Source organism: Exophiala aquamarina, assembly GCF_000709125.1.
Source record: "Exophiala aquamarina CBS 119918 chromosome Unknown aczIA-supercont1.9, whole genome shotgun sequence".
Classification (NCBI taxonomy): Eukaryota; Fungi; Ascomycota; class Eurotiomycetes; order Chaetothyriales; family Herpotrichiellaceae; genus Exophiala; species Exophiala aquamarina.
The window spans coordinates 759450-785040 of NW_013550579.1; the positions used below are offsets into that span (position 1 = coordinate 759450).

The following is a 25591-nucleotide window of genomic DNA, read 5'->3' on the forward strand; positions in this document are numbered from 1 at the left end:
AAAGCGGTGCATAATGTTTTCGGATGACCAATGCATCTGCGATAGAGAATAGGATGATAAGTTGCTGATGGCGTGGGAAAATGGAACAATGCATGCGAGGATGCAGGGTGATCAGTGCAACTGCAAATGCAGCAGTGAGGCTTCCTGCTTGCGCGAGCTCTGAAGCTGGGCAGATGAGTGAGGCCTTTGACGTTCTCACTCGGCCGTAAGTCATGGACTGTTGAAAGCAGGTGGCACTCCCAGATTTTGCTGATGCTTTGAGGCCCAACGATCTCCACTTTGGAACTGAAAGGACAAGGTGAAACAATACGTGGGTATCCTCAAGGGGTGTGAAGCCACACAGCCGCTCATGATGGTCAACAACGTCAGGGGAATCAGGCCACGAGAATGGAACGGAGGTTTTCCTATTGCATGGATGGCTGCATAGGCAGACCGCAAGTAAGTCTTGACTCGGACGCCTCGTCAGAGTCGGCACCCCGAGAGATGCGCAATGCTCAGCTAACCTAGAGGTAGATCTCACTATGCAGAATCTTTTGGCCCGCTTTATCATGTTGAAGTGTGCAAAACCAGTATCGCAGAATTGAAGAGCAAGATAGCTAATGGCTTAAATGATGTAAGGTCAGCTGGAATTAAAATGGGAGAGTATTTCAGGATCGTAGTTCCTGGGGACGACTCCCTCAGAAAGACGATTCCCCCACATGATTCCATGTCGAACCCAATTTTCACCGGATGGTTGCCGCTGGGAGTTCGAGTCAATGACAGCACGCAAGACGATTCACTTGGTAGTCTTTCGGTGATTCCCGGAGTGACGCTGCCTCTTGGACAGATACTACCGCTGAAAAGCATGAACCGAATGCTTATGTTTCCTGGCAGTCAGGGGGGCAACATGGAGTGCACAGGAGTCTTGGGGGAGAAGCGGAATGATCCTACGTGCGCACCAACCCTGAGGCCTCGAATTGACATGGTTGGGCATATTTGGCAGGGTGAGATCTCCAAAGCGCTTGACTCGTTTACTCCAGGTCTTCGGCTCCGCGCCCACGAGATGCAGGGGACAAGGACCAGGGTATGCAAGCCGACAGACTCATTTTTTGGGTTGAAATGCGAATTCGTGAACGACCCATGCGTCGAGAAATAGTGCATGTGATAACGCATTGGAAAGCTCGCGTCTTGGTCTACGTTGTATCTAGACGGTCTGATCGTGATCGTGAAAAGTACACTTTCCTTATTCATCGATGACAGGATGGACCCCACGGGGAACCCGCCGTGATCATGCGGGTGATAATCAAATGATATTGACTACAGTCGTCGGATTCTCTGAAGATACCGAGGTACTCCGTATGTTGAATGCAGGCCAAGAGATTTGGATAATTTCAACATCTCTTGGCCCTTGAAGGTTCGTAGTCCAGTTTAGGAATGAGGTAAAGCAGGCAGCAAATCATGCTGAGCTGGGGGATCTGTTTCAGCATATCCACGAGACAGATGCCGTCCTGGAGATGGTCTTCAGGAGCTAACTTGTGCGTGGACCCAGATGTCGGGAAGAAAGATCATACCGGCGAGGGTCGGTTTACAGTCCGGACCCGTCGCCTGCGGGGGCATGCGACGTTTGCACCTTGTGTACTAATGAAGTATATGCAGTTATGAAGTGGCGTGGTACCTAAGTAGCTTCGATGGGTCTATGGAGATGGAGACTATGTATGTACGGAGTACTCCGTACTCGTATGTATAGTCCTCCACCTGGAGCAGTTGAACTCGGCCTTTGCCATTTACAGGGCTCCCTCCGCTGATCGCTACCCGTCTATTGAACCAGCCATTGTTCCCACCGGCCGGCCGCCGGCTGGCTGAATCGGAGAAGTTGACTCCTAACGAGGGAAGCGAAGGAGATTGCCCCATGGGCTGGAGTCTGGGGTGGACCAGTCCACTTTCGAGGATTGCTCCAAGACTTCAAGTCGAACCTGTGTGAGAGCGGCAATTGACTACGGCACCGGGTATGGCTATTGTCGGCCCAATACAAAGTACGTACCTTGCTCGCAGGGCTTATCGTTGGATTGGTGGGGAAGCCTACTCGGCAGAGAGTGCCTTCCAATCGGCTTACTTGTACCCGTATGGGCTCGTCTGCACCGGACGAACATATGTACTGTACGACTACATGGTCATGCACCAGCGAGTGAACAGTGAGTGCAGGCGGGACGTTTAGACTTCCGATTCCGAGGCCGTTTAGCGATTCATCGTACGAAGTTATCATCTCGGGATGGGCATCGATGACAGCAGATACTGTTAAGAGACTCTCAAAGTCTTTTGCACATCATAGCAGTTATGTACCGTGGACACCCATGAGTTCCGGTGGGCTGATGGTATGCTACATATATATGATACTGCCGATGACGGGCAGCCACAAATAAAACGCATAGAGTGTTCATTTCAGGCAACGTGATGAATGTTCAACGCTAGCAAAGTTGGGCTCACTGGTCGTTTGCAGGAAGAGCAATATTTGATGGACCGTGTTTTCTTTAGCCTAGTCAAGCATTTGGACTACATGCCGCGGAGTAAGGTATGCCACAAGCTGCCCCAATATTTGATTGCAACTTTTTCAACATACGGTTTGTTTCATAGCCCGCGGCCCAAGCCAACACTTCCCAATTAGTATGTGTATCGGAATCCGTGAAGCCCTTCGATGACTTTTCCACCGGCCTCGGCGCGCTTGTTGGCGCGGTAGAACTTGAGGTCCATAACTAAAGTAATAACGATGATTAAAGCACTCGAGATCATGCAGGTGATAATTCCAGGGTGATAGTCTGGTTTGTCTTGGTCACGGAAGACAGTGCTGCCAATAATTCCACCGATACCACCAGCTCCGACCAAGGTAGCAGAGCAAAGTGCACGTTTCCATTGGCCACGGATGTTATTTGCTTGCCAGGTCAAAACGCAGGGCACGTTCGCGTTGCAAGCTGCAGTGGCGAGGAACACTCCGAAATATCGAACACCAACATTCTGCACATATCCGAGAAGTGGAAGGCCTGGAAAGCATGGGTTAGAACGATGTAGGCGGCAATTTCCAGAGAGATGACTTACCAATCAAGAGGAGGCAGCCGTTAAAGAGAACGAAGGGACTGCGGATATGATACTTATCTCCAGCCCATGCAAATGCGTACATGACGATCGAGGCAAGGACGTAAGGAGGAGCCACCAAACACTGGGACGCGGCTACATTGAACCCCATGCCGACATTCAGGATTATAGGGAGGAAGTAAGCGATAGCGTAGGTGTTTGTGGTGGTGAGGCCGAATAGAGCAGCAAAGCCCCAGACCTTCAAGTCCAAGGAGTTTGCGAGGTATTTTTTGAGATTGAAAGATTCAACAGCAACATCATGACGGTCCTTTTCAATACGAGCCACAATGAAATCGGCCTCTTTCTGATTCAGAAACTTCAGGCCAAAGTTGTTGACCGATAGTTCGGGGAAGTCCACAATCAAGAAATAGGAGCCGAGAGCCAATACACAAGTAAGAACGCCTTGAAGGATAAAGATCCATCGCCAACCTGCAATGCCTGGCAGAATTCCACTGGGCGCGGTTGGATTTGCTGCGGTCGGACCATAGTGCTGGCCCCACCAAACTGGGCCACTGCCATGGTTCTTCAGCTGAGAAAATCCGTAGGCGAGAATACCTGAGAAGGCTGAGGCCATAGATCCGATCAGGTAGAAAACAGCATTTCGTTTCTGTAGTTCGTAGCGAGGATACCAGCAGCTGAGAAGATATGCACAACCTGATATGATCAGCCAAGTAAACAACAGAAATTGTGCGTTGCCAACCTACCAGGGAAGAAGCCAGCCTCGAAGATACCTAAGATCAATCGGAGGTAGACGAGATCGGTCCAGTTTTTGATGAATCCGAAGACAATCATAGTGATACCCCAGAGGAGGGTGATGGTGGGCAAGAAAAGCCTGGGCCCAATTTTGCGGAGAACGACAGTCGCAGGTGGTTGGAGCAGAACATATGTAATGAAGAAGATGAGCACGATAATAGAGTATCGTGAGCCAACAAAGTTAAGATCGACGGCCATACCCGCGACGGCAGCAATACCCAAGTTGGTGCGATCCATCAGAGAGACGCAATAAAGGAAGCCGAGGGTGAGGACAAGTCGTCGGTCGACATGTCTAATGATCCTCTTCTGCTCTTTTGGAGAGAAGGCATTGATGCGTTCATCTAGGTCTGTATTGTTCTTCTCAGAGAGGTCGATGGAGACTTTGCGGTCAGGGTCTGCTCGCTCAAGCTCATCCACACCGAGTTCTTTCTCCACAGGTCCGTGGGTGGCCATGCTGGCAGCTCTAGTATTTAAAAGACAACTTTCTGTCGAAATGGAGGCTATCGACGGAGGGAGAATGAAAGAAGAGCGAGTGGTGGGGGAACGTGAGAAACCAAGCAGATTATATGCCAAAGCCAGTGCAAACTATGGCTCAAAAGAGAGGGAGCCCGCAACTATGGTGTGTGGATAAAGAAGGGTGTGGTCTGAGCTTCGAATTGGAAGCATCTTCAACTCGTGTGAAAGCAGTAGCAAGGATAAGGAGCCTACCTTGCTTGTTGTGCTTTCAAACCCTGGCCATAGTGCAGGTGACAAGACACTAGCGAAATGGATCATCGCCTTTAGAAATGTCCTCTGGATTTGGCTGGAAAGTGACCCCAGGATAGGATTTGCCTCCGGTGGAGTCCGGGGTATGAGCATGTGGGCTGGCAGAGCATCAGCACCGTAGTTCTGAATTGTTCCGAATCCATAGAACAATCCGGCCAGATTCGTGCATTTCCATTGGCTCGACGGCAATCCAAGGCAATGTCTAATCTTGCCCAACACTGAAAGCGTTTGCACGACGGACGCAACATCGAGGCTCATAGAATGACAACTTGATAAGTGGTGCAAGCCAAGAAAGACAGACTTTGAAGAAGCTGTGTCAAGGTGCACAAGCTGCACAAGCACTTGAGAACAAGCCCCCAGAGGAAGTCCGGACTCCGCAAGGGGGGCTGGTCAGACCAGGATAGGACTCCGGCCAGCTCACGCAAATACCACAAGTCTTGGAAGCATGCCAATCAACCCAGCTCTTGAGGTTAAAGCGTCTTGGGTATTTGGAGTAGCATCGCAATCTGCACTCATTTCGGCACCTAGGCAGATTCAAGCATCTTACCCTTGTGGGCCACCAACTGCAATCTGCAACGTCGGAAGCGAAAATCCATCTTCATAGGCTCACCTACCTGGTTCACTCTTGGCAAGGGCGATGTGTATACTTGGGGTATGTTGAAGAGATCCCGACGCGGTGGCGATTTGCAAGCCGATCCATTAAGCCTTGATTTCTAAGGGTGCATAAGTCGACATGACTGCACGCCATAGGTGAATACCACCGAGTCGTAGTGGATCGCAGAGGGCAGCTTTGTTGGTTGGGGTTGGTGAAGCCGGTGGCGCGATCGGCGAGGCCGGAAGACGCCTGTGGAAATGGCACCTGTCGCTCCCCAACGACGCCCGGGGAAGCATCGCCGAAGCATCTGGAAAGAAGCTCAGGGCTGGGCTGGGCTGGCTTGGCTTGGCTTGGCTTGGCTTGAGTCGACTCGGTTTGGCTTGGGTGGCATGGGTTAGGTTGGAGGGACCTTAACTCACGGTGATCGCTCCTGATAGCCGTCCCAAGAGGACTGGAATCTCTCTCCCCCCCCAGGCCACAGAAAGATTACTCCATATTGGGGAAACCTCTTTTGGTAAAAAGTCGGAGGGACATTCTTGGATGAAGTCATGGTGGTGCCAAAAGCCTTACGCTGCACCTTTTGTCGAACACGATGAGCGCCAACTTTACAGAAAGCTTAACGCTCGTGTTGCCGATGCTTTTCCAGACTGTTCTCGTCCGAGGTCCAGGAATGAAAATGAATACTCCGTACCAGGACCTAAATCAGCCTGCTGAACGTGCAATCGTATAGTAATTTATCTCCAGATGGTGAGCGAGAATAATTCGGGCTTCGAAGCATGGAATGGCTGTGCTGCACAACAAAGAAGGCAATGGACAAGGTTTTGAGAAGCACCGCCGAGGTTGAAGTAAAGACAAGTCAATAATAACAGCAAGGCTCCTTTTAATATCTATTTGCAAGTTAATACTGGTGAAATATTGATTAATCAACAATAGCATATCGTTATGTGGAAATCTAATCCTCACCGAGCGTACGCCGCGGCGAATGAGCGTACGTGATCGCTCAGTTTTATGTTGCTGCTTTTATATTCTGTGCCCCAGCTCCTTTGGCTAGTACTCTCCTTAAAGCGGCATCACGAAACGCACTAAGCCTGATATGGCTCTTTATTTACACCTTGGTCTTGGCGACGAACTGCGGCCTCAACCGCAGCCAGCCTCGAGTTTAGTACACCACGTAATGCTTGTTGTCCCACAACACTGCCTTTGTTACTATCCCTATATTGATCCTATACTGCTCATTCGCACACCAATGTGTTTGTGATCTCACATTCTTTAAACCTAGAGAGTTCTGCACTCGCTCAATTCGCCCCCGCCTATCCTTCATCGCAAACGAAGCTTCTCCCAAAAACAACTCCAAATGCCGCAGACTGCCCTCCGTATTCAACGTGCTCCTTGATCAGGCCTACCCAAAGTCCCTCGATAGGCGCCATGGCGGCCTTGCTTCCGCCTAGATTCCCCTGTTGGTGTCGCGCAGTGTACTCCTGGGGCGGTGAAACCGACAAAGACCTGGGCTTTATCGAGGGTGATTTGATTGAATGTCTGAACGCTGGAGACGGTTCTTGGTGGATGGGGAGATTGCGCAGAGACAAGAGAATGATGGGTGTTTTCCCTTCGAATTTTGTGGTCGTGCTCGAGGAAGGCTTTAATCCGGTCAGTCGGTCAGCGAGCCCTATGCCAGAGTTGCACAAAAGTGATAGCCATACCAAAAATCCTCTTGCGCAAATTCAGGAGAAGAGAGAGCGAGAAAAAAGGAGGCGACCCTTTCAAGGATACAAAAGTGCAAAACCCCCAACAGGCAAGGGTGTAGTACAGCCTCAGGCAGTTCCAACGCAAGCGCAAGTACAGCCTCTCCTCGATCGAGGGGATCCCCCTTCTACAGTCTTGTGGCAACAACGACCGGTATCTCGAGGCACATCACGTTCGCCATCTCCCTTGCCCCATCACGAGATTGGGTCTTCCCCTCCTCCTCCGCCACCCCACAGAGTGCTGGGAGGACAAAATGGCTCCATCTCCAGAGCCCCATCACCTCAACAAGTTGAGATGAATGACAGATATCAAAGAATAACTCGCACGCCATCTCCAGCTCCTCCCTCTGTGAATGGTCACACACCGCCCATGATACGCAGTGCGATGGACGATGTGATGTCTTCGCTCGACGACATGACGCTAGTGAGGCAAGATTCACAACATCAACCAGAGCGAGAGTTCAATCCCTGGTCCCCCGAAGCTTTTGATAACTTCCGTCGACCCAACGCAAATCAAAACACCCGTCCAATCACATCCTTAGAATTCGGCACCAGTGGCGGACAGTTTTCCGAAGGACGAATAAGTTATAGCAGCCGTCACAACAGTCCCGACCGCTTTCAAGATGGCTCAACTCAGCTCGAGACATATGTTCAGAGAATGGAAAGTCGACTTCGGCGAATGCAACAAGCTCGCGAAGGGAGTGATCCACAAGCAATGGAAAGCGATCCTCCAGAACCGCCACCCAAAAACTCCCCTTGGGCGTCGAGGCCGGGGTCAGCAGCACCTTCTCGGCGACTCTCGATGCGAAAGAGGAAGTCAGCTTTTGAACTGGGAGGAGACAGCCTCAATCGGACATATACAACCAAGACCAACTCTACCAACTCGAGCAGTGGTGTGCAAAGCGTGGCAACCAACTCTTCGCACCAGTCAAGCATGACCAGCCAAAGTTTGATGAGTGGATTTTCTGCAGGCGGTCTCAGCGCCACCAGTGCCGGCAGCCTTGCAAGAAAGAGAATGGGCAGCATTCGAGATCGCATGACCAGACCGATGACCAGCGCAGGAACAAGAAATGAGCAATGGGAACGATCTGACGGTCGACCAAAAACACCAAACACTGCCATCTCCTTCCATTCAAGCCAGTTTGACTCAAGAGCAGGCGCTCGATCTGCCGTAGGCTGGGACGATGCGAGCAGAGACTCGATTGGTGGGCTAGGTGGCTTCACAACACCTAGAGCGAAGAAGCCCGGCTTCTTCAAAAAGTTGATGGATAGTGCAAAAACAGGCGCAGCTAGTGCTCGAAGCACGATCTCGGCAAACCAGACACCAAGCAACGCGGGGTCTCCTACCAAGATAACGGGGATCGCTGGAGGCACAGCATTCAATGCACGTTTCCAAGCCACCGCCCAGTCCGATACTTTTGGAAGAGATGCCGCAAGAGAAATGGGGCTTTCAAGCGGTGCAACGAGTGGCTATATCCTCACTCGCCGAGACATCAATCGATCAAACACCCCAGGCCCATCCGAACGGCAAGAGAGAGCCAATCGATGCATGATGCTTGATCAACCAGTGATATGTCCGGTCGAAGAGCTCTACAAAGGTCTCCAGGGAAATGAGGATGCTGACGGCCATCCAGTGCATCAGCCATTCCAACTCAGCAACCCAAGCTTTAGTCAAGTGGACAAGGCAACTCGTTTCATTACCAGCCTCCCAAGCAGTATAACAGCAGCAACGTTGGCAAACGGCTACGTTTGTCGTCCACACCGAAGTCCTGTGCAAAGACTTCGCGCAATATTCATCTGGTGTGCGGAGAGAATCAACTGGGAAGAAGATTACGAGGTCGACAGATATAATTACAACCGACCAATCGACACCAGGAAGGTTATTCAAACTAAGAGAGGCACTAGTGAAGAGATATCAGCCCTGGTTGTCGAAATGTGCACTGCTATTGGAGTGCACGCTGAGATGATCCAAGGTTATCTCAAGGTGCCAGGCGAAGATCTTGACCTGGATGCTTTATCGCGACCGAACCATTTCTGGAATGCGATCCTAGTTGATGGTGAATGGAGAATGTTGGACGCGAGCCTTGCGAGCCCAACTAATCCTAGACGCTCGCTGTATTCCAGTGTAAGCACTGGCATCGCCGAGGCTTGGTATTTCCTCGCATTGCCTAATGAGATCTGTTGGACTCACATTCCCTTGGATGATGCGCAACAGCATATGGTTCCGAACATCAGCCCCGATGTTCTACTCAGTCTTCCAGGGACGTGCCCGCCCTTCTTCAGACAAGGGCTTTCCCTGCATGCGTACGACACAAGCGTCATCAGAATGGACGGTCTCGAGATGTGTACGGTGGTCGTCAATGTGCCCGTAGACTTGGAGATCGTTGCAGAAGTGGAGGCCAGAAAGTATCTGCGTGACCAAGATGGCGATGTTTACGAGGACGCCGATGGCGTGACGAAGAAAAGATGTTTAGCACAACCAAGTTGGTATAGGACAATACCAAACACCGAGATCATGCAAAAGCGCTATGTCATCAAAGCCATCCTCCCCGGGGACGAAGGTATCGGAGCTCTCAAAGTCTATGCTGGCAAGAAAGGACTCATGTTGAGTTCCAGGGATATCGTCCATCCTCTGGCCTTTTCAATACCGTTATACAATTCTGGGGAGAATCCTGCCTATGACTTTGTCATGAGGCACCCTACTCCTCATGCTACAAGGCAAGATCTATACGTTGTGCAGCCCCAATGTTTGAGACTCGGTGTTGGAGAAACATATGTCTTCTGTGTAAGACAGCACACTGCCTCGGTGGTTTCTACACCTGCAAATGAACAGACTGGATTTGATTTGCGACCGGTTAGTCCGAATCCCATGGCCAGACCGGCGAGCGCCATGAGTATGACTAGCAGCGCCGCTGGTAGTAATCCTAGCGAACAAGCTAGCAATGGTATCAAAATCAAAGATAAACCTGCAAAATTGGCCATTCAAAGTCCAAGTGGGAAAATAATTCGATTAAACCGCAAAGCGGAAGGGCTGCCCCAGGCGATTGCTACAAAAGACGTCGATGGTGAGGTTTTGGGCAGTGCCTGGGAAACAAACCTGAAGGTACAAGAAAGAGGCGTTTGGAGAGGACTGGTGCTTGCAGATCGCAGTGCTAGATGGTGCGTGTGGACGGAATGGGAATGCGTATGATTGAAAGAGTCAGAAACAAAGGTTGGATTTCTTGGTCCGAGGTTTAATTGTGGCGTCTTAAAAAAGCTTCAGCAATTGGATTATGATTGTTTTTGTATGCTGAAATTGGGAGGAAGTTGTGTACGGCTCGGGGTTTAATGGAAGGTCTGCTAAAGTCTTGAACGGTTCAAGATATGTGGAATGCTCTGGATTGAACGCAGACGGTCAAGAGATTTAGGATTGAATTGGTCTTGCTGGGGACTACAGGCACATACGAAGATTTGCCGACGGGGCTGTATGATTACCTTCTCAGTTCTGATGATTGAAATGATGAATTGAATGCACGCTATCCTGGTACTTTCATCCTCTGCGAGATTTTGTGGAGACTGCCAGTGTGGGTTTTCATTTCTGTATTGATATATTCCAACACAGTGACGTCACATCCTCTGGGCGACGATAGTCTGTGACAAAAGAAAAACTGCATTGCGAAGCATCCAACACCATTGCGAGAGGCTTCCATTAGTGCTTACGAGGGAGTACTACTCTGATCCTTGTTTGCCAAACAAGCACTGAGGACAGTTCAAGAAAAACAAAACAAATGAGCTGCAGCCTATCTCTACCGTACGCTGTATTCAAGCCGAAGCGTACGCAGCAGCCTGCCCCGATAAAAAAAACAATCGAGCCACTTTGAGATCTGAGATCTGCAGCACCCGAGAGCCTGCAGCTTAGATCACAGCTTCTTCACGCGCGTGCATGACGAGCAGCAAATAGCAAAGCTCGGTCTAGCACGAAGTGTTCTGAGGATAGAGCGCATCGACCTCTATCTGATTTTGCGTCCCCCGGCATCATATTTGGTTCACTGCGCAAATGGCGGATGACAATAACATGCCACCGCTATCAACGTACTTGTCGCGGCTTTGCGGCCTTGCGTTCCCTCGCACACATCGGTCGCCGTCAATTTACAACAAGAACATCACGCTGGTAATGGGCAATCCCTCCGCGGACCTCGATAGTTTCGTGTCTGCGGTCGTACTCTCGTACTTCTACAACCATAGTCGCCGCGCAGGCAAGCAGTTTTCGGAGTCTACGACCTATGTGCCGATATTGAATTTGCCGGCGGTCAAGTCTTCGGATCTGTGGCGCCAGAGGCCAGAATTTGCGGTTGCGTTGAAAGCCGCGTTGGGGGAGCCGATATACGAAGATCCTTCGAATGGAAAGCCTGGTGACGTGCAAGGAGGAGATAGTGGCAAGGTCGAAACGCTCGAGCGGGTGATCACCATCGCGGACGTCTTGGATGATGATACTAGTGTACTGCATGATCCTTTCGTTTCTTCTTCTTCCTCTTCTTCGACTTCTACGTCGACTTCTCCGCCTCATCCTTCGCACGCAAAACAGGATCTGCTCCTCGTTGATCACAACTCGCCGTCCATTGCGGGCCTCAACGCCGACGCCATCAACTCCCGGTTCAACGTCGTTGGATGCATCGACCACCACGTGGACGAGTACTACATACCCGCCAGCGCGGACCCAAGGATCGTCACCACAGGGATCGGCAGCTGTACCAGCCTTGTGGTCAGCCATCTCAGGGAGCAGGGATTGTGGGCGGAACACAGCGCAGATCCTAGAATAAGTGATGGATTAAATCAAATCACTAGACTCGCTCTGGCGCCTATTCTAATCGACACGTCGAATCTACGGGCCACGGGCGACAAGTGCTCGGACACGGACCGCGAGGCCGTCCGGTTTCTCGAGTCGGTTCTTGTTTCCACTGTGGAGGAGGGAAATAATGGCGATGGACCGCTGGACCTAAACTCGGCGCAGCAGCAGCGAACGCAATGGGACCGCACGGCCTCATACAATGCAATCTCATCCGCGAAGAGCAACTCTCTGTCCTTGCTCACGACGCAGGAAGCCTTTGATCGCGACTATAAAGCGTGGGTCGAACCCATGACGATGAATTCATGGGCAGGAACAACGGATGAGAATCAGAGACGCGCAAAGATCTACATCAACATCGGGATAACCTCACTGGTGAAGCCGCTCTCCTGGCTCGTACGACATGCCGGCGATGTAACCGCGTTCGTGAACGAGATCGAGACGTTCACGCAAAGCCCACACCGGGATCTAGTCGTGTTCGGGATGTTGACGCGAACGGGTGACGGGAGGAAGGAGGTCGTGCTGCTTGCTACTGATGGCCGTGCTAAAGGGGTGGCGGATGAGTTCGGAAAGACCGCGAGTGAGGAGCTACAATTGGGGGCGTGGGAGGGAGAAGGTGATGGGGAGAGGGAGGAATTGCTGAGCGAGTTGGCCAAGAGGTTTGTCGCCGTTAAGGTGTGGTATATCGGTGATACGAGTAAGAGTCGAAAGCAGGTTGCGCCGCTGCTTAGGGGTGTTGTTCGGGGTCTAAGAAGCGATGTGCACGGGGAAGAAATGGCCTTGCGGTCTGCATGACTCAGTATCATTTATTGGGCTAGAAGGTCAAGGGGGCCGCGCACTTGCCTACCAAGATATCTATTCTTCTACCCTCTTAGCCAACCCGTGCTCTTCAATATCCATAGCATCTCCCTCGGGAGCCGCGATTCCCGACGCCGCCTCAGCCAGTTTCTGCACCTGATCATCGAGTTTCCCGTATGCTCTCGGATTGCGCTTGGGCTCGCCCCCGCCGACGCTTTTCGCCTGGTATCCCCTGATTCGCGGTCCTTGGCCTGTCGACTGCGGCATTTCGGAGTCGTACGCGCGTCCAAAAGTCTTGATGTCGTCTTCGAAAGTCCCCCGTGCGATGCTTTGGCGGATGCTGCTGAAGAAAGATTCGATTATGGCGAAGTTGTGGATCTGGAGGAGGGTCCAGGCGACCATCTCACTGGCTTGGAGGAGATGGGCCAGGTATGCGCGGTGGTGGCGTGAGCAGGCATAGCATGAGCATCCGGGGCTTAAGGCTGAGAGGTCGGTGTTGTGGTCTGGAGACCAGAAATCTATGCCCAACGGTTGGTTTGGGGTTTCGGGGGAGCCAGGGAATGAGAAGCATAGTGCGATGCCGTGTTCAGAGGCGCGCGTCACGAATGGCACGGTGATCATGTCGACGCCCGTATGTATGGCGGAGAGTACTGCTTGTGGTGTTGCTGGATCGCTCAAGCAGACCACTGGTAGTCGTCGGAGTGAGTCTGTCAGGCCCATTATAATGGCCGGGTTATACACCGCCAGACCTGACAAATGCGGTCGAAAGTCCTCTTCTATATCTGAGAGGTAGAAGGATAACTGTTCTGGCTCTAGAGGTGGGATTGAAGCGAAGAGCGGTGCTTTTGGGTTCTGATTACTTGCTTCTATCGTATCACGGAGCCATGCATGTGTCCGATCTGCACTCTTCTCCATCCGCTTCGCGCTTACAACATCGTGTGTTATTACATCGGCGAGACTCATCGAGATATCCGCCTGGAGTGATTGCACGGCCTCATCATAGTGCTTGACGTCCAGAAAGCGAAATCCGACAGAGGTCGAGATCGCGATTGACGAATTGGTATTGTGGGCTGGAGTCAAGATGCTGGGAAGCCTGCGGGGTCCTAGTAGGGACAAAGCCTGGTCCGGGAGGCCCGTATATTGCCGTAGACGCGAGTCGCCATCTTTTATTGGAGTGCTGAATATGGGCGCTGTCGTCGCAGACTTCTCAATAACTATCCACCAACTGTAAGCTACATGTCAGCAGGGAGCGCTGCGCTGTTGTTGGCCGGGGTATTCCTTACAGTCTTCAAGGGGGACATAGACAGCGGATATGCGCGTATTTCTGATCAAATTGTCTGGGGATAGGTGAGGAATCGCTCCTCGTGAGGATGGGACTATGTAATGGGGTGTATTGATGCGCTGCTTTTGGCGAAGAGCCAATTCTCCAAGTCGAGCGCCGCTTTCAGATGGGGCGACATGTTGAAGGACGAATCTGAACATCTCATCCGGTAGTAGGGGTCCGGGATCACTGTTCATAGGTGGATTTGCCATCTTGCCATACTTGAAACGGAGTGAGACCGACGAGGCTGCACCTTTTCTGAGACATGATTTTGCGTCGAGGCCTTTTTGGGATACGTCAAAACTACATCACGTGTCAAAAGTCACGTGCCAGCATCGAGGTGATCTCGCGTGGGGCGGTATGTTTCTTCTTTTCGTTTCACACCGTAACCCTCGTTCCTCCACAACCTCATTCATCGTCTTCTGGGGCCCCAGTCCATGGGGACCTGGATTACGAGTTTATGCACAAGACCCTGACTGATACTATTGTCGGCTGACATGAATATTGTTAAGCAGACTGGACCACCTCTTGAAGATTCCGGTTCCATAAAGCACCGAGGGCCCCCGTCCGCTGTCGTCCGCGACGTTGTACGTCTTCACGTGACATTTCTGTACCTTAAGCAGCACAGTGTCATGATTCAGCCGGATATCCCCTCTTGCGAATGTAGCATCGACCGAGATCGTCCTTGAAGCAGACGCGCGCTACTCTCATCTCCAATAGTCTGGAGATGAGTTTGGCTATGCTCAAACCCGCACTGTAGCGGTTTTCAAGCTGGTAAGGGGGTCTTGTGGGGGAAAGAACCAGCTGCCCTGTCGCTCCTGGATAAGTATAAAACTCTTCTTCTTGACCTTTTTCACACCTGGCTTGAAAAAGAATCATCTACTTCGAAACATTCTTGACAGACCCTCCGGCTTCACATATTGACTTCCCTAAACCGTTTCCGTTGAATTACAGCCTAGAAAGATGTCTAAGATACTTGCAGTCCTTGGCGCTACCGGCCGGCAAGGTGCTGCACTCATCGACTATGTACTCAACGACCCAGAGCTCTCTTCGAAATACAAAATCCGTGCCATTACCCGTCATGTTGATTCAGAGAAGTCCAAGCAGCTTAAGGTGAAGGTTGACGTTGTCCTTGGCGATGTGACTGACCGAGTATCCCTGGGGAAAGCTTTGGCCGGCGCACATTTCGTATTCTCCATGACTACGCCTTCTTTGGCTCCCAACGCTTTGGAGGTTGAGTACAACATTGGCAAGACGGTTGCTGATGTTGCCGTTGAGCAAGGGGCTGAATACATTATCTTCAGTACTCTGCCACCCACTAAAGACATCTCTAGGGGAAGGTATGCCTTGGTCACCCCTTTCGATGCGAAAGCAAAAGTTGAGGAGTACATCCGGGGATTGCCTATCAAGAGCGCCTTCTATTCGCCGGGGTTCTTCATGGACAATTTCACCTCTCAGCCCTTCCTGGCTCCAAAGCAGGAACCGGATGGCACATGGGCGTTGGCCCGTCACATCTCCCCCAAGACGAAATGCCCTTTCATAGACGCTATCAAAAACACTGGAAACTTCGTGGGTGCTATCCTTGCGGAGCCTGATCAGTACAATGGCAAGACGTTTTGCGCTGCTCAAGCACAATATACCTTGGAAGAACAAGCTGCAATAATTAGTAAGACCACTGGCAAGACTGTCGCCTACAAGCGCATCTCGGCCGAAGAGTTCAAGAACAGCCTGCCGGTTATGGCAGAGCTGTTTACCGAAGCCTTTAGCGCTCTGGAGGAGTTCGGCTACTGGGGCCCGCATTCGGAAGAAATGGTTACTTGGGCCATTGAAAACTCGCGAGGCACACTTTCCACGTTGGAAGAGTACTTCCAGGAGAACCCACTCCAACTTGTGTGAAATGCTGTCTTAAACTGGCAAGAGACAAAAAATCACTTAATGATAGCCAGACAGATACTGGGGAGACGATCAACAGAGACTGGAGCAAGCCATGGCATAGGATAACTCTGTGTTGCTATCGATAGACAATAAACTTGACAGCAAAGACATATTAGTGGAAGGCAGTCTTTCAGCCATATGTATATCTCTACTACGGTCTTTGCTAGGTAGGCAATTGAATCAATGAGTTGTCATGACGCACTTGCTTCATTGTGTAGACGCTTCATGTCTGCTCTATAATGTCAGTAGAGACTATTTTATTCAAGCTCGTAGAACCTGAAGTTGAATGGTAAGTGCAAGGTAAGTAGGTGCATGGCAGCTAAAGAAGGGCACGCAAAGAAGCACCAATCACCTGGGCTTAGTCATCATTTTTTTTAGTGGTCTTAGGGCACCCATGAGGCACCTATAAGGAGATAAACGCTGGGGTAACAAGCTCGTGCTTTGACATCGTCCAGCTCCCAATTTTCGTACTGGCCAGCCCATTGTTGCATAATCTTTCTGATAAGATGGTTCCCACACAGGGGCCGCGGCTACGAGGTAAGTTGATAGTGATTGAAGGACTTGATCGCTCTGGCAAAACAAGCCAATGTCAACGACTCCACGATCACCTTGTCCGTCAAAAGGGACAAGCCCGATATGTCAAGTTTCCCGGTATGTTCGGCTGCTCCATCCTGAAGAAAGCACGGTATGCACAAGAATGCCTCTTACTGGTTCGGCAGATCGCACGACTCCCACCGGCCAAATGATCAATAGCTACCTGACCGGGACGGCGGAACAAGACGACCACTCAATACATCTGCTGTTCTCGGCCAACCGGTGGGAAGCCATCAAGGGTATTCAGCGAGACATCACCAACGGCGTCGATGTCATTATTGACCGATACTCCTTCTCGGGCGCGGTCTACTCTGCCGCCAAGGACAACCCCGACTTAACTCTAGACTGGGCGTGGTATCCTGAGATTGGACTGTTGAAGCCCGATTTGTTGCTCTTCTTGGATATCTCACCTGAAGATGCGGCAAAGCGGGGGAATTACGGCGAAGAGAGGTACGAGACGGAGAAAATGCAGGCTCGTGTCAGAGCCTTGTTCAAGGAGTTGTTTTCTCGACTCGGTGAGGCTGCTGTTTCTGTGGTTGACGCAGGACAGCCCATCGATGCCGTCAGCCGGGACATTACTACGGCTGTTGCCCAGATATCCGCCGACGGTCCTTTGATCGGAAGGTTGCAGGTACTTGGGCCCCTACTAAATGCACCCACGATTTGAATACTGGATCGTGTCATTCTTCATCCTCACTATCTTCTATCACTATCTCGAGCTTCGACGGCTTGTTGTTTTGCGAACACTCCAAGTCCATTTTGGAATCTCGGCTGAAGGTTGAATCTGCCGACGCAACAGATGCGTTGTCCTGATCATCATCGCTCAGATCGCCTTGCTCATTAACAACATCTTGTGCAGTCAGAGAATCATAGTCCATTGCCTCGTTTTCGTCGTCTTCTTCGCTCTCAGCCTCCAAGATTGCTGCCACGGTTGCAGCTCGGTTCCTAGCCTTTTTGGAGAGGAGCTTACGAGCCTCCCTTTCGCCTCGCGTTCTCACAGTCACCTGCTGCATGAGCTCGGACCAAGGGTGGCTTTGCTTGCAGGATGGACACACTCCATATTCTGGGACGATCTCGTTTGAACCATTGCCTCCCAGTGACTGGTCTGCAATGCATGTGATGTGAGACAAATCGTAACATTGATTTGACGGGCAGATGGCGAACAAGCTATCATGATAGTCCAAGGGCTCAGCACAAACAGAGCACTTGTGACTCTCGCCTTCGTCAAGCAGAAATTGACTTTTTTGCAAAACATCATAAAGACGGGCATAAGTGGGATCGACACCTTCGACCCCACCTTTCCCAATCGAGTCTGCCTTGCTTCTTCGTGAAGATGGCTGTGCCGAAGTAAACTCTTCAGTCAGAGGTTTTCCTTGGGGTGGATCGAAGTGAACTTGAATCTCACGTCGAAGGACGGTATCAACCCTCCCACACCAAGTGATCCACGATCGATAAACCTCCTCGTTGAAAAAGCGGAGTTCGAGGGGCCATTTGGAAAAGTATGGGCTGCGAAGTAAAAGATGGAGATTAGAAAGTTTATCCATCAAGGAAGTCCGTGGTCTACCCGGCCGACGCGTTGTTTTGCCAGACTTTGAGGTCGTTGTGCGGTTGGTTGCGAACGTGATGCGTTCTGTGGGTGTGATATGTCGGGTCAAGTGAGCATTATGCCATGCCCATTCAAATTGGAGGGCAGCGATATTGGATGGGAAGCCTGCCACGATACAGGCCATTTCCCACGGGCGCAGAGAGGCTCGCGATGTCCGCACAGCACCACCTTGAACACGGCCATTGTGTTGTGCAAGGCGACGAGCAGGATCCGGACTTGACCCGACATAAAGACTTGAGTGGCGGATCGTGGAGCGAAGAAGGTAACAGCAATAAAATGCCGGGATAGGTTTGACATCCATAACAACGCGCCAATTTAATGATGATAAACCGTGGATCTCTTAGTCTGGTTGTGTTGAGTCAGTCGAGGTATATGGATACCTATGTGTTGGGCGCATTCAGGTTGATCGCCTAACAGCGCTTTGGGCTGAAGTCCGGCTGCCTAGTGAAGGATGTGAAGGATGATTGGGGGAGGCGAAAACACCCAGAAATACGGTCAATGTTCGGAGTCTTTGGAGGGATCATCGAGGTGCTGCAGTTCCCTTCTTGTTTAACTCTGGATGGGCCATGGCATTATTGGCTCGATATGCAAGTTGCGATGCTTAAGGTGTTTCTTCTGTATTGCTGGTCATGCACGCGTAAGATACGCGCATGTTTTGGGCGGTCGTTCACGCCACTTGCGGCGTGCAATTGCCTGCGGATCGTCTAGACACGTGATCTCGACGGGCTCTTTCCAGTCTTTCCTAGTCTTCCCAGGTCTATTTGGAAACCTAGCCATTTCGGGGATAGGCTTGGCTCGGCAGTATCTGGCCGTCCTGCGCCCTCTGCTTCTCTGCTCGCCAGAGTCTTTACTACTCCGTCCGCCAATCCTCGCTCTATCTGCCCGGTTAAGCCCAAAGTCACCCTCTTCTCTATTCCTTCCCTTGCTTGCCCTTGTTTTCTTATTATTTCCCTCATGGTTCCTCATGACCGCTCCATTCAACAAACCACGCAGTGAGACTTCCGCATGTAAGACGCTGCTATTGGAAGTGCTTGCATAGCACTTCGCCTACGCTACGCCCGCATTCTTAAAGCTCAGCGTGCGACATACGAGGCTACCCGCATCTCTACCGTTCTGCCTCGACACTCTGCCTTCTGGACTCAGACAACACATACATCTATCAACCACGAACTTACTGTTACGGGGAACTCTCTCACGCCTCTCAAATAGCCAAAATCGCAACCGGTAGCATATATAGAAATCCTCCGACACGATATAATCACATCCCTAGCCGCTTCCTGCAGCCATGGTCGCTCCACCCGCCACCGGGGGTGCCGCACCTGCGACTACAGCCCTCAAGACCAACCCCGCCCCTCGAGTCAATGGTGTTGGTTCTAATATGGCCACTCCATCGTTTCCATACAGTGCTCGTCATGCAACTCCCCTCGATTTGCGAACGGTGGAGCGCAAGGGCCACCCCTCCAGTCGTGATCCTCCCACGAGAAGTCGGCCTCACGGTCTGACGGAAGCGCCCACCTACAGACCAACTGAAGCGGAATTTCGCGATCCCATGGAGTATATCCGAAGCATATACGACCAAGCGAGTAAATACGGGATTTGCAGGATTATTCCACCAGATAACTGGAACCCAGACTTTGCCATTGACACGGAGGTGAGTGAATCTAGATCATTTCTATGGCACACCCGTCCCGAAACAGTCGAATATCAAAACTAACAAGGCCCAGCGGTTCCATTTTCGGACGAGGAGGCAGGAAATCAATCTGGTCGAGGGAGGTAAGCTGATCACTCATATGCTCATCTGGCGTGACTCAAATCTTATTCATATGTCAGGAAATCGAACCAATCTCAACTACCTGGACCAGCTCGCCAAATTTCACAAGCAGTATGGCGCGCATCTCAATCGATTCCCAAGTGTTGACAAGCGCCCACTCGACCTATACAAACTCAAAAAGGCGGTCGAAGTACGAGGTGGTTTCGAGCGTGTCTGCAAAGATAAAAAGTGGGCTGAGATCGGAAGGGACTTGGGATATAGTGGAAAGATCATGTCCTCATTGTCGACTTCCCTAAAGAATTCCTACCAACGGTGGTTGCATCCATATGAAGAGTGGCTGAAATATGCCAAACCAGGAGTTCACCAACAACTCGAGAACGAACACGGAGGCTCTTATTCGCCACATGTGCCACCTCATCAATCTCCTATGAGCCATTCAGTACCTCCCCAATCTGCTCAATCTACGCAATCTGCGCCTCCTCCCATGAGCACGGGCTCACCTGCCATACAGCCAGCTTTGGCTCCGAGCCCTTCGACCCAGAATTCGATTCCTCCGGCACAAGCGCAACAACATCAACAAACCCCTGCAATTCTCCATCCACCACCAGCTCCCACCCCACAACCACGGCCTGTATCTTCCTCCGGCTTCACTGCCGTCAACAGTGGCTTTGCAGCGGTAAACAACGCCGGTGGTTTCACAGCGGTGAATCATGTACCGCCCCCAGTCGTCAAGACCGAAGCAAATGGCATCCCATCAATGCCCCAGAATTCAGCAAATCCTTTCGTCACTATCAACCCCCCAACTATAACGACCATTCGCCCCAGCAACCCTATAGCAAACGGGGCGTCAAACCCTCTGAAGAGGACAATGAGCCATGATAGCTTCAATGGTGATTCCGGATCAGAGGGGTTAGACACTGAGGTTGACGGCGCAAACGGCAGAAGGAGTAAACGTCCTAAGAAGGGTAAGTTGTGACGTACGGCGCCTGTGACATTTGACTCTGACTGACTTGTGCAGATGCCCCCCCTGTAATCCCTGGTAACCATATTCCTGCCATGCGATCATCGACTCCTCAAGTTCGAGCCAAGTCTCTGCAGAGAAGACACGGTGATAAGTGTGAGAAATGTGGCAAATCTGACAACAGAGAGAGTATCCTCGTTTGTGATAGCTGCGATCTGGGGTACCACATGCATTGCGTTGAGCCACGACTGAGTCAATTACCAGACTTTGACTGGCATTGCTCTAAATGCCTGGTTGGTACCAACGACTACGGATTCGAGGAAGGTAGCGTCTACTCGTTGAAGCAGTTCCAGGAGAAAGCAAATATTTTCAAAGACAACTATTTCGCTGCCCGCACGTATTTCGACCCGGTCACGAATGCTCAACGGAGACCCACCGAAGACGATGTAGAAAGGGAGTTTTGGCGTCTTGTCGAAGATATTACTGAATCAGTTGAGGTGGAATACGGTGCCGACATCCATTCCACAACCCATGGCAGCGGCTTCCCCAGTGTCGAGAAGGAACCCTTGAACCCATACTCAAAAGATCCCTGGAACCTCAACGTCATGCCATTTTTGGAAGAGTCCTTGTTCAGACACATCAAAGGCGACATTTCGGGAATGACCGTGCCTTGGCTTTATGTTGGGATGTGTTTTTCAACGTTTTGCTGGCACAACGAGGATCATTACGCATATTCGGCGAACTATCAGCACTTTGGCGCCACGAAGACATGGTATGGAATACCTGGTAAGGACGCGTATGCCTTTGAAGCTGCTATGCGAAAGGCAGTTCCAGAGCTCTTTGAAACGCAACCTGATCTACTCTTCCAGCTGGTCACGATTCTCCCACCAAACCAGCTGAGAAAAGCAGGTGTTGAAGTTTATGCTCTTGATCAACGAGCTGGCCAATTTGTGATCACCTTCCCTCAAGCGTATCATGCGGGATTCAATCATGGGTTCAATTTCAATGAAGCGGTCAATTTTGCTCCCGCCGATTGGGAGCCATTTGGAGATGCCGGCATCCAAAGGCTCCAAGAATTCCGCCGTCAGCCATGCTTTTCTCATGATGAACTCCTCTTTACGGCAGCTGCATCAGATACTACTATAAAGACTGCAAAATGGTTAGGACCAGCTCTGGAAAGAACACGAGATCGAGAACTGGTTGAGCGAGAAAAATTCATCGCCTTGCACAAGTCTTTACGCCCTCATGAGGATTGCACTTTCGACACACTTGCTACCGATCCACCATACGCTTGTGGATTGGTGATAAAGGTCGAAAATGTAGAGCTGGAAGAAGAAGAGTATCAATGCTGTTATTGCAAGGCATTCTCTTATCTTTCTCAGTTCCGTTGCCATAATAGCGGAAGAATTACCTGCCTTCTGCACCCTGATGTCGCTGATTGCTGTGCTGAGACTCCCCAGGAGCGATTGTTAGGCCCAAATCACAGCCTACTACTGCGTTACACGAACCATGAGCTAAACAGTGTGGTGCAGAAAGTTGTGGACAAAGCCAATGTGCCCGAAGCATGGGAGGCTAAACTTGAAGCGCTCCTTACGGAAGACGCCGCACCCGCACTGAAGTCGATGCATACGCTGTTGACCGAAGGAGAGAAGATTCCATACCATCTTAATGGACTTGACGACCTAGCCGAATTCGTGAAAAGATGCGATCAGTGGGTAGAGGAAGCGAACCTCTATTTGACGCGCAAACAGCAGAACAGACGCAAGACCGACAAGACACTCCGGCGATCATCCATTCGCAACGGCAAAAGCGACGAGAAGGATGAACCACAATTGACGTTGGAACGAATGAAAGAGTTGATCCAGGATGGAGAGCAACTCAGTTTCAGTGCCCCACAATTTGAAAGCCTCCAGGAGAAGGTCCAAGTAATCGACGAATGGAGAGCCAATGTCAAGCGAATTCTGTCAGGAATGATGCAAGCAACCACAGAAGAACTGGATACTCTCCTCGAGGAAGGTCGGGGATTCATGGCAGCCGTGCCTGAACTCACAAGCCTCGAAAAGGTCCACGCCAGAACTCTGTGGCTGGAGGAAGCTCGGCTTGTTCAAAAGGATGTGCACAATAAAACCTTGAACGAATGCCGAGAGCTCCTGAAGCGGATTCACGACCTGGAGATCATTGCCCAAGTGCCGGAGGTCGTGTTCTTAACCGAAGTGGTACGTCAAGGTGACTTCTGGGAGATCAAAGCTGAGGAAGTCATGGCTGCCGAAGATGTTCATTATCCACAGCTGGAGTCGTTACATTCACAGGTACAGAACCAACAATTCCCGGTCAACAAGGATACATTGGCGCGGATGGACGCGATCTTGGCTAGGAATCGAGAGGCAAAGCGCCAGATCATCACTCTTGTTGAACGAGCCCACGATCCAGATTTCCGGAAACGCCCTGAATATGTCTATGTCCGAGACGTGGTCAAAGGGTTTGAAGACCTCAATGGGAAGCCCCATGGAGCTGCTGATCTAGAAAAAGAACTTCGAAGACATGAAGACTGGATGCGAAGAGGCAAGAAGCTATTTGGTAAAGCGAATGCGCCACTCCATATTCTCGAGCAGCACATGAAGTTTGTGGATGAAAAGAACAGCTTTTGTTTTGATCTGAACGACACTTTTCGTCCTCCAGTGGAGCCGGCGTCAAGGGAAGCAACACCGACTGATGGTCAGGAACGGAACGCGATCGGTGACGATGAGAAGCCTGTTTTCTGCATCTGTCGAGCCCCTGAAGCAGGTCTTATGATTGAGTGTGAGATCTGTCATGACTGGTAAGTCAATGCCGATTAGAGTCGGGAGGATTGATCTAATATTACTATTCAGGTACCATGCAAAGTGCTTGAAACTGGCGAGAGGCAAAGTCAAGGAAACAGAAATGTTTACATGCCCTATATGTGACTGGCGCGTCAAAATACCTCGTGATGCCGCCCGTCCCAAATTGGAAGATCTTCAGGATTGGCAGAACGAAATCGCTGACCTACCTTTTCAACCTGAGGAAGAAGAACTTCTCAAGAGAATCATTGACAAGGCGCAGAATTTCCGGGAGTTCTTGCAACAATATACGAGCGGAAACCAGCTCTGCAGGACAATTGAAGAGATGCCGGAAATGTTATTTTATCTGCGAAAGATTGAGGGTGCAGAGGTCCTTCTAGCATATGAGACAAACATCTTCCGACAAGCACTACATGCCTGGCAACCTATTGCGCCCGAGCCACCACCAATCTTGGACCAGAGCTTGTCCACTCGAAAACCTCGCCCAACCAAGCAGCAGAAGCTGATGAAAGAACTTGGAGTGGAGAAACCCGAAGACCTTCCACCTCACCTTAGGACGAAGACATATGTACGCAGGAAGACTCAAGAATCGTTTGTTACGGGGCCGCTTCTTCCCAAGCCTTCTACACAATCTCCATCGGCACCAGGGTCAGCGGCAAGCCCGAGCCAAAGCCATATCGCCGGCAACGTTGAGACAGCGGGTGCGATGCAACGGCAAGGGTCGGCTGGTAATCCGGCCTCTGCTGGGGGGTATGAACCTGGATATATCTCAGGTTCGACACCTTACGGCGGTGCATTTGGGGCCAACCGACCAGGCTCTTTCCCACCGCGTTCCCCGTCACCAATGTTTAGTCCCGCGAGAGACGGGCCAGCCGAAGGATTGAGAGATCCAATGATGCCAGCATTTAGGGGAGAGACCAGTACAGAGCCACAAAACCTCGATACATCTTTCCCTATGTTCCGGCCTGACGAAGGTCTGGGCTTAGATGGAGATGACGATCTTCACAACGGACTGGCTACTGTGAGTGCAAGCGAGGCCAATTCAGCACATGGCGGATCACCACCTGGTGGAGGCGAATATGACAATATGTTCATGGAGATGACCAGTCACGATGCAGATGGCAATAATGACACTGTACCTAGCCTTGAGCAGGAAACAAGTCATGCAAGCGAAGCTCTCGACATGATCAGGACTGCCAGCCATGAAGCTAGCAACGATCCTGCAGAGCTGGGAGATGGGGATGTTTCGAAGCACTTTGATGACTTTATCAATGGGGACGAACAGAGTTAGGGTCGATGATGCAGGTGGGCGTTCAACCAGACGGAATATCGATACCCTTTAGCGATATGTGTTCGGGAGAACGACTCGAGGTCCATGGCTATCGCCCAGGATGGAGTACTTAAGGGGCTGTGATTTGTACTGTATGATTTACACAATGACTGTGCCCTTGAGATTTCAATGGACTGTATCATCATGACTGCAACAACATGGGATGGACTTGCCGATTTGTGTGTGGTATTGGGCGGCGAGTTAGTCCGAAAGACCTCAGCTTCAAATAACACTAAGCTGCGTATCTAAAAGGCAGCTTTTAGTTTGGTGAGAGCAAACCAATGTATGATTCAAGATCTCATCATAGCTGGTTCAACCGACTTCTGAATCAAAGTCGGGAGAAGTCCCTCGGAGGTCAGAAGGTGAGGTACGTTGGGATAGCACCGGGAATTGCTTCCTATCTTCGTCTGCAGCACAAGTCCCAAGTTTCTTGCGAAGGCCTTCATCGGGCTGTGTTCGGGATCTTACAAGTAAAGAGGGTATTACTTTAGCCGCAAAGCCATGCTCATTTTTTCCTTAATAGGCTTGTTTGTTTCAAGGCGGCGACGGGCGAGGGTCACATTTTGTGGGGCCCGAGGGTGCACGGGAGCTCGAGGGCCCCCCCATTAGACATCCCTCGACGCCCCTGGAAGCCCCTTCGACCCTAACATCAGTCCCCTGCAGAATTGGCG

At 51.0% G+C, this 25591-nt stretch overlaps 8 protein-coding genes across 8 annotated transcripts; 5 read left to right on the forward strand and 3 right to left on the reverse strand.

Moving 5' to 3' along the window:
* Window positions 1-2637: 2637 nt before the first annotated feature.
* On the reverse strand, window positions 2638-4311 carry A1O9_09241 (uncharacterized protein; the record flags this gene model as incomplete). The annotated part of the gene is made up of 4 exons (XM_013401935.1): window positions 2638-3014; window positions 3070-3543; window positions 3619-3759; window positions 3810-4311. 4 exons carry the CDS (start codon window positions 4309-4311, stop codon window positions 2638-2640), a joined length of 1494 nt encoding a protein of 497 aa, XP_013257389.1.
* A 2332-nt stretch (window positions 4312-6643) lies between these two features.
* A1O9_09242 (uncharacterized protein) lies at window positions 6644-10150 on the forward strand (the record flags this gene model as incomplete). The annotated part of the gene is made up of 1 exon (XM_013401936.1): window positions 6644-10150. The coding sequence occupies one exon, from the start codon at window positions 6644-6646 to the stop codon at window positions 10148-10150; it is 3507 nt and encodes a 1168-aa protein (XP_013257390.1).
* Window positions 10151-10996: 846 nt separating this feature from the next.
* Window positions 10997-12580, forward strand: A1O9_09243 (uncharacterized protein; the record flags this gene model as incomplete). Its single annotated transcript, XM_013401937.1, has 1 exon — window positions 10997-12580. One exon carries the CDS (start codon window positions 10997-10999, stop codon window positions 12578-12580), a length of 1584 nt encoding a protein of 527 aa, XP_013257391.1.
* A 60-nt stretch (window positions 12581-12640) lies between these two features.
* Window positions 12641-14116, reverse strand: A1O9_09244 (uncharacterized protein; the record flags this gene model as incomplete). The annotated part of the gene is made up of 2 exons (XM_013401938.1): window positions 12641-13797; window positions 13867-14116. The coding sequence occupies 2 exons, from the start codon at window positions 14114-14116 to the stop codon at window positions 12641-12643; spliced, it is 1407 nt and encodes a 468-aa protein (XP_013257392.1).
* Window positions 14117-14867: 751 nt separating this feature from the next.
* A1O9_09245 (uncharacterized protein) lies at window positions 14868-15800 on the forward strand (the record flags this gene model as incomplete). Its single annotated transcript, XM_013401939.1, has 1 exon — window positions 14868-15800. The coding sequence occupies one exon, from the start codon at window positions 14868-14870 to the stop codon at window positions 15798-15800; it is 933 nt and encodes a 310-aa protein (XP_013257393.1).
* Window positions 15801-16345: 545 nt separating this feature from the next.
* A1O9_09246 (thymidylate kinase) lies at window positions 16346-17100 on the forward strand (the record flags this gene model as incomplete). Its single annotated transcript, XM_013401940.1, has 2 exons — window positions 16346-16490; window positions 16559-17100. The coding sequence occupies 2 exons, from the start codon at window positions 16346-16348 to the stop codon at window positions 17098-17100; spliced, it is 687 nt and encodes a 228-aa protein (XP_013257394.1).
* A 13-nt stretch (window positions 17101-17113) lies between these two features.
* A1O9_09247 (uncharacterized protein) lies at window positions 17114-18340 on the reverse strand (the record flags this gene model as incomplete). Its single annotated transcript, XM_013401941.1, has 1 exon — window positions 17114-18340. The coding sequence occupies one exon, from the start codon at window positions 18338-18340 to the stop codon at window positions 17114-17116; it is 1227 nt and encodes a 408-aa protein (XP_013257395.1).
* A 984-nt stretch (window positions 18341-19324) lies between these two features.
* Window positions 19325-24881, forward strand: A1O9_09248 (histone demethylase JARID1; the record flags this gene model as incomplete). Its single annotated transcript, XM_013401942.1, has 5 exons — window positions 19325-19690; window positions 19764-19812; window positions 19870-20775; window positions 20829-23589; window positions 23642-24881. The coding sequence occupies 5 exons, from the start codon at window positions 19325-19327 to the stop codon at window positions 24879-24881; spliced, it is 5322 nt and encodes a 1773-aa protein (XP_013257396.1).
* Window positions 24882-25591: the final 710 nt, after the last annotated feature.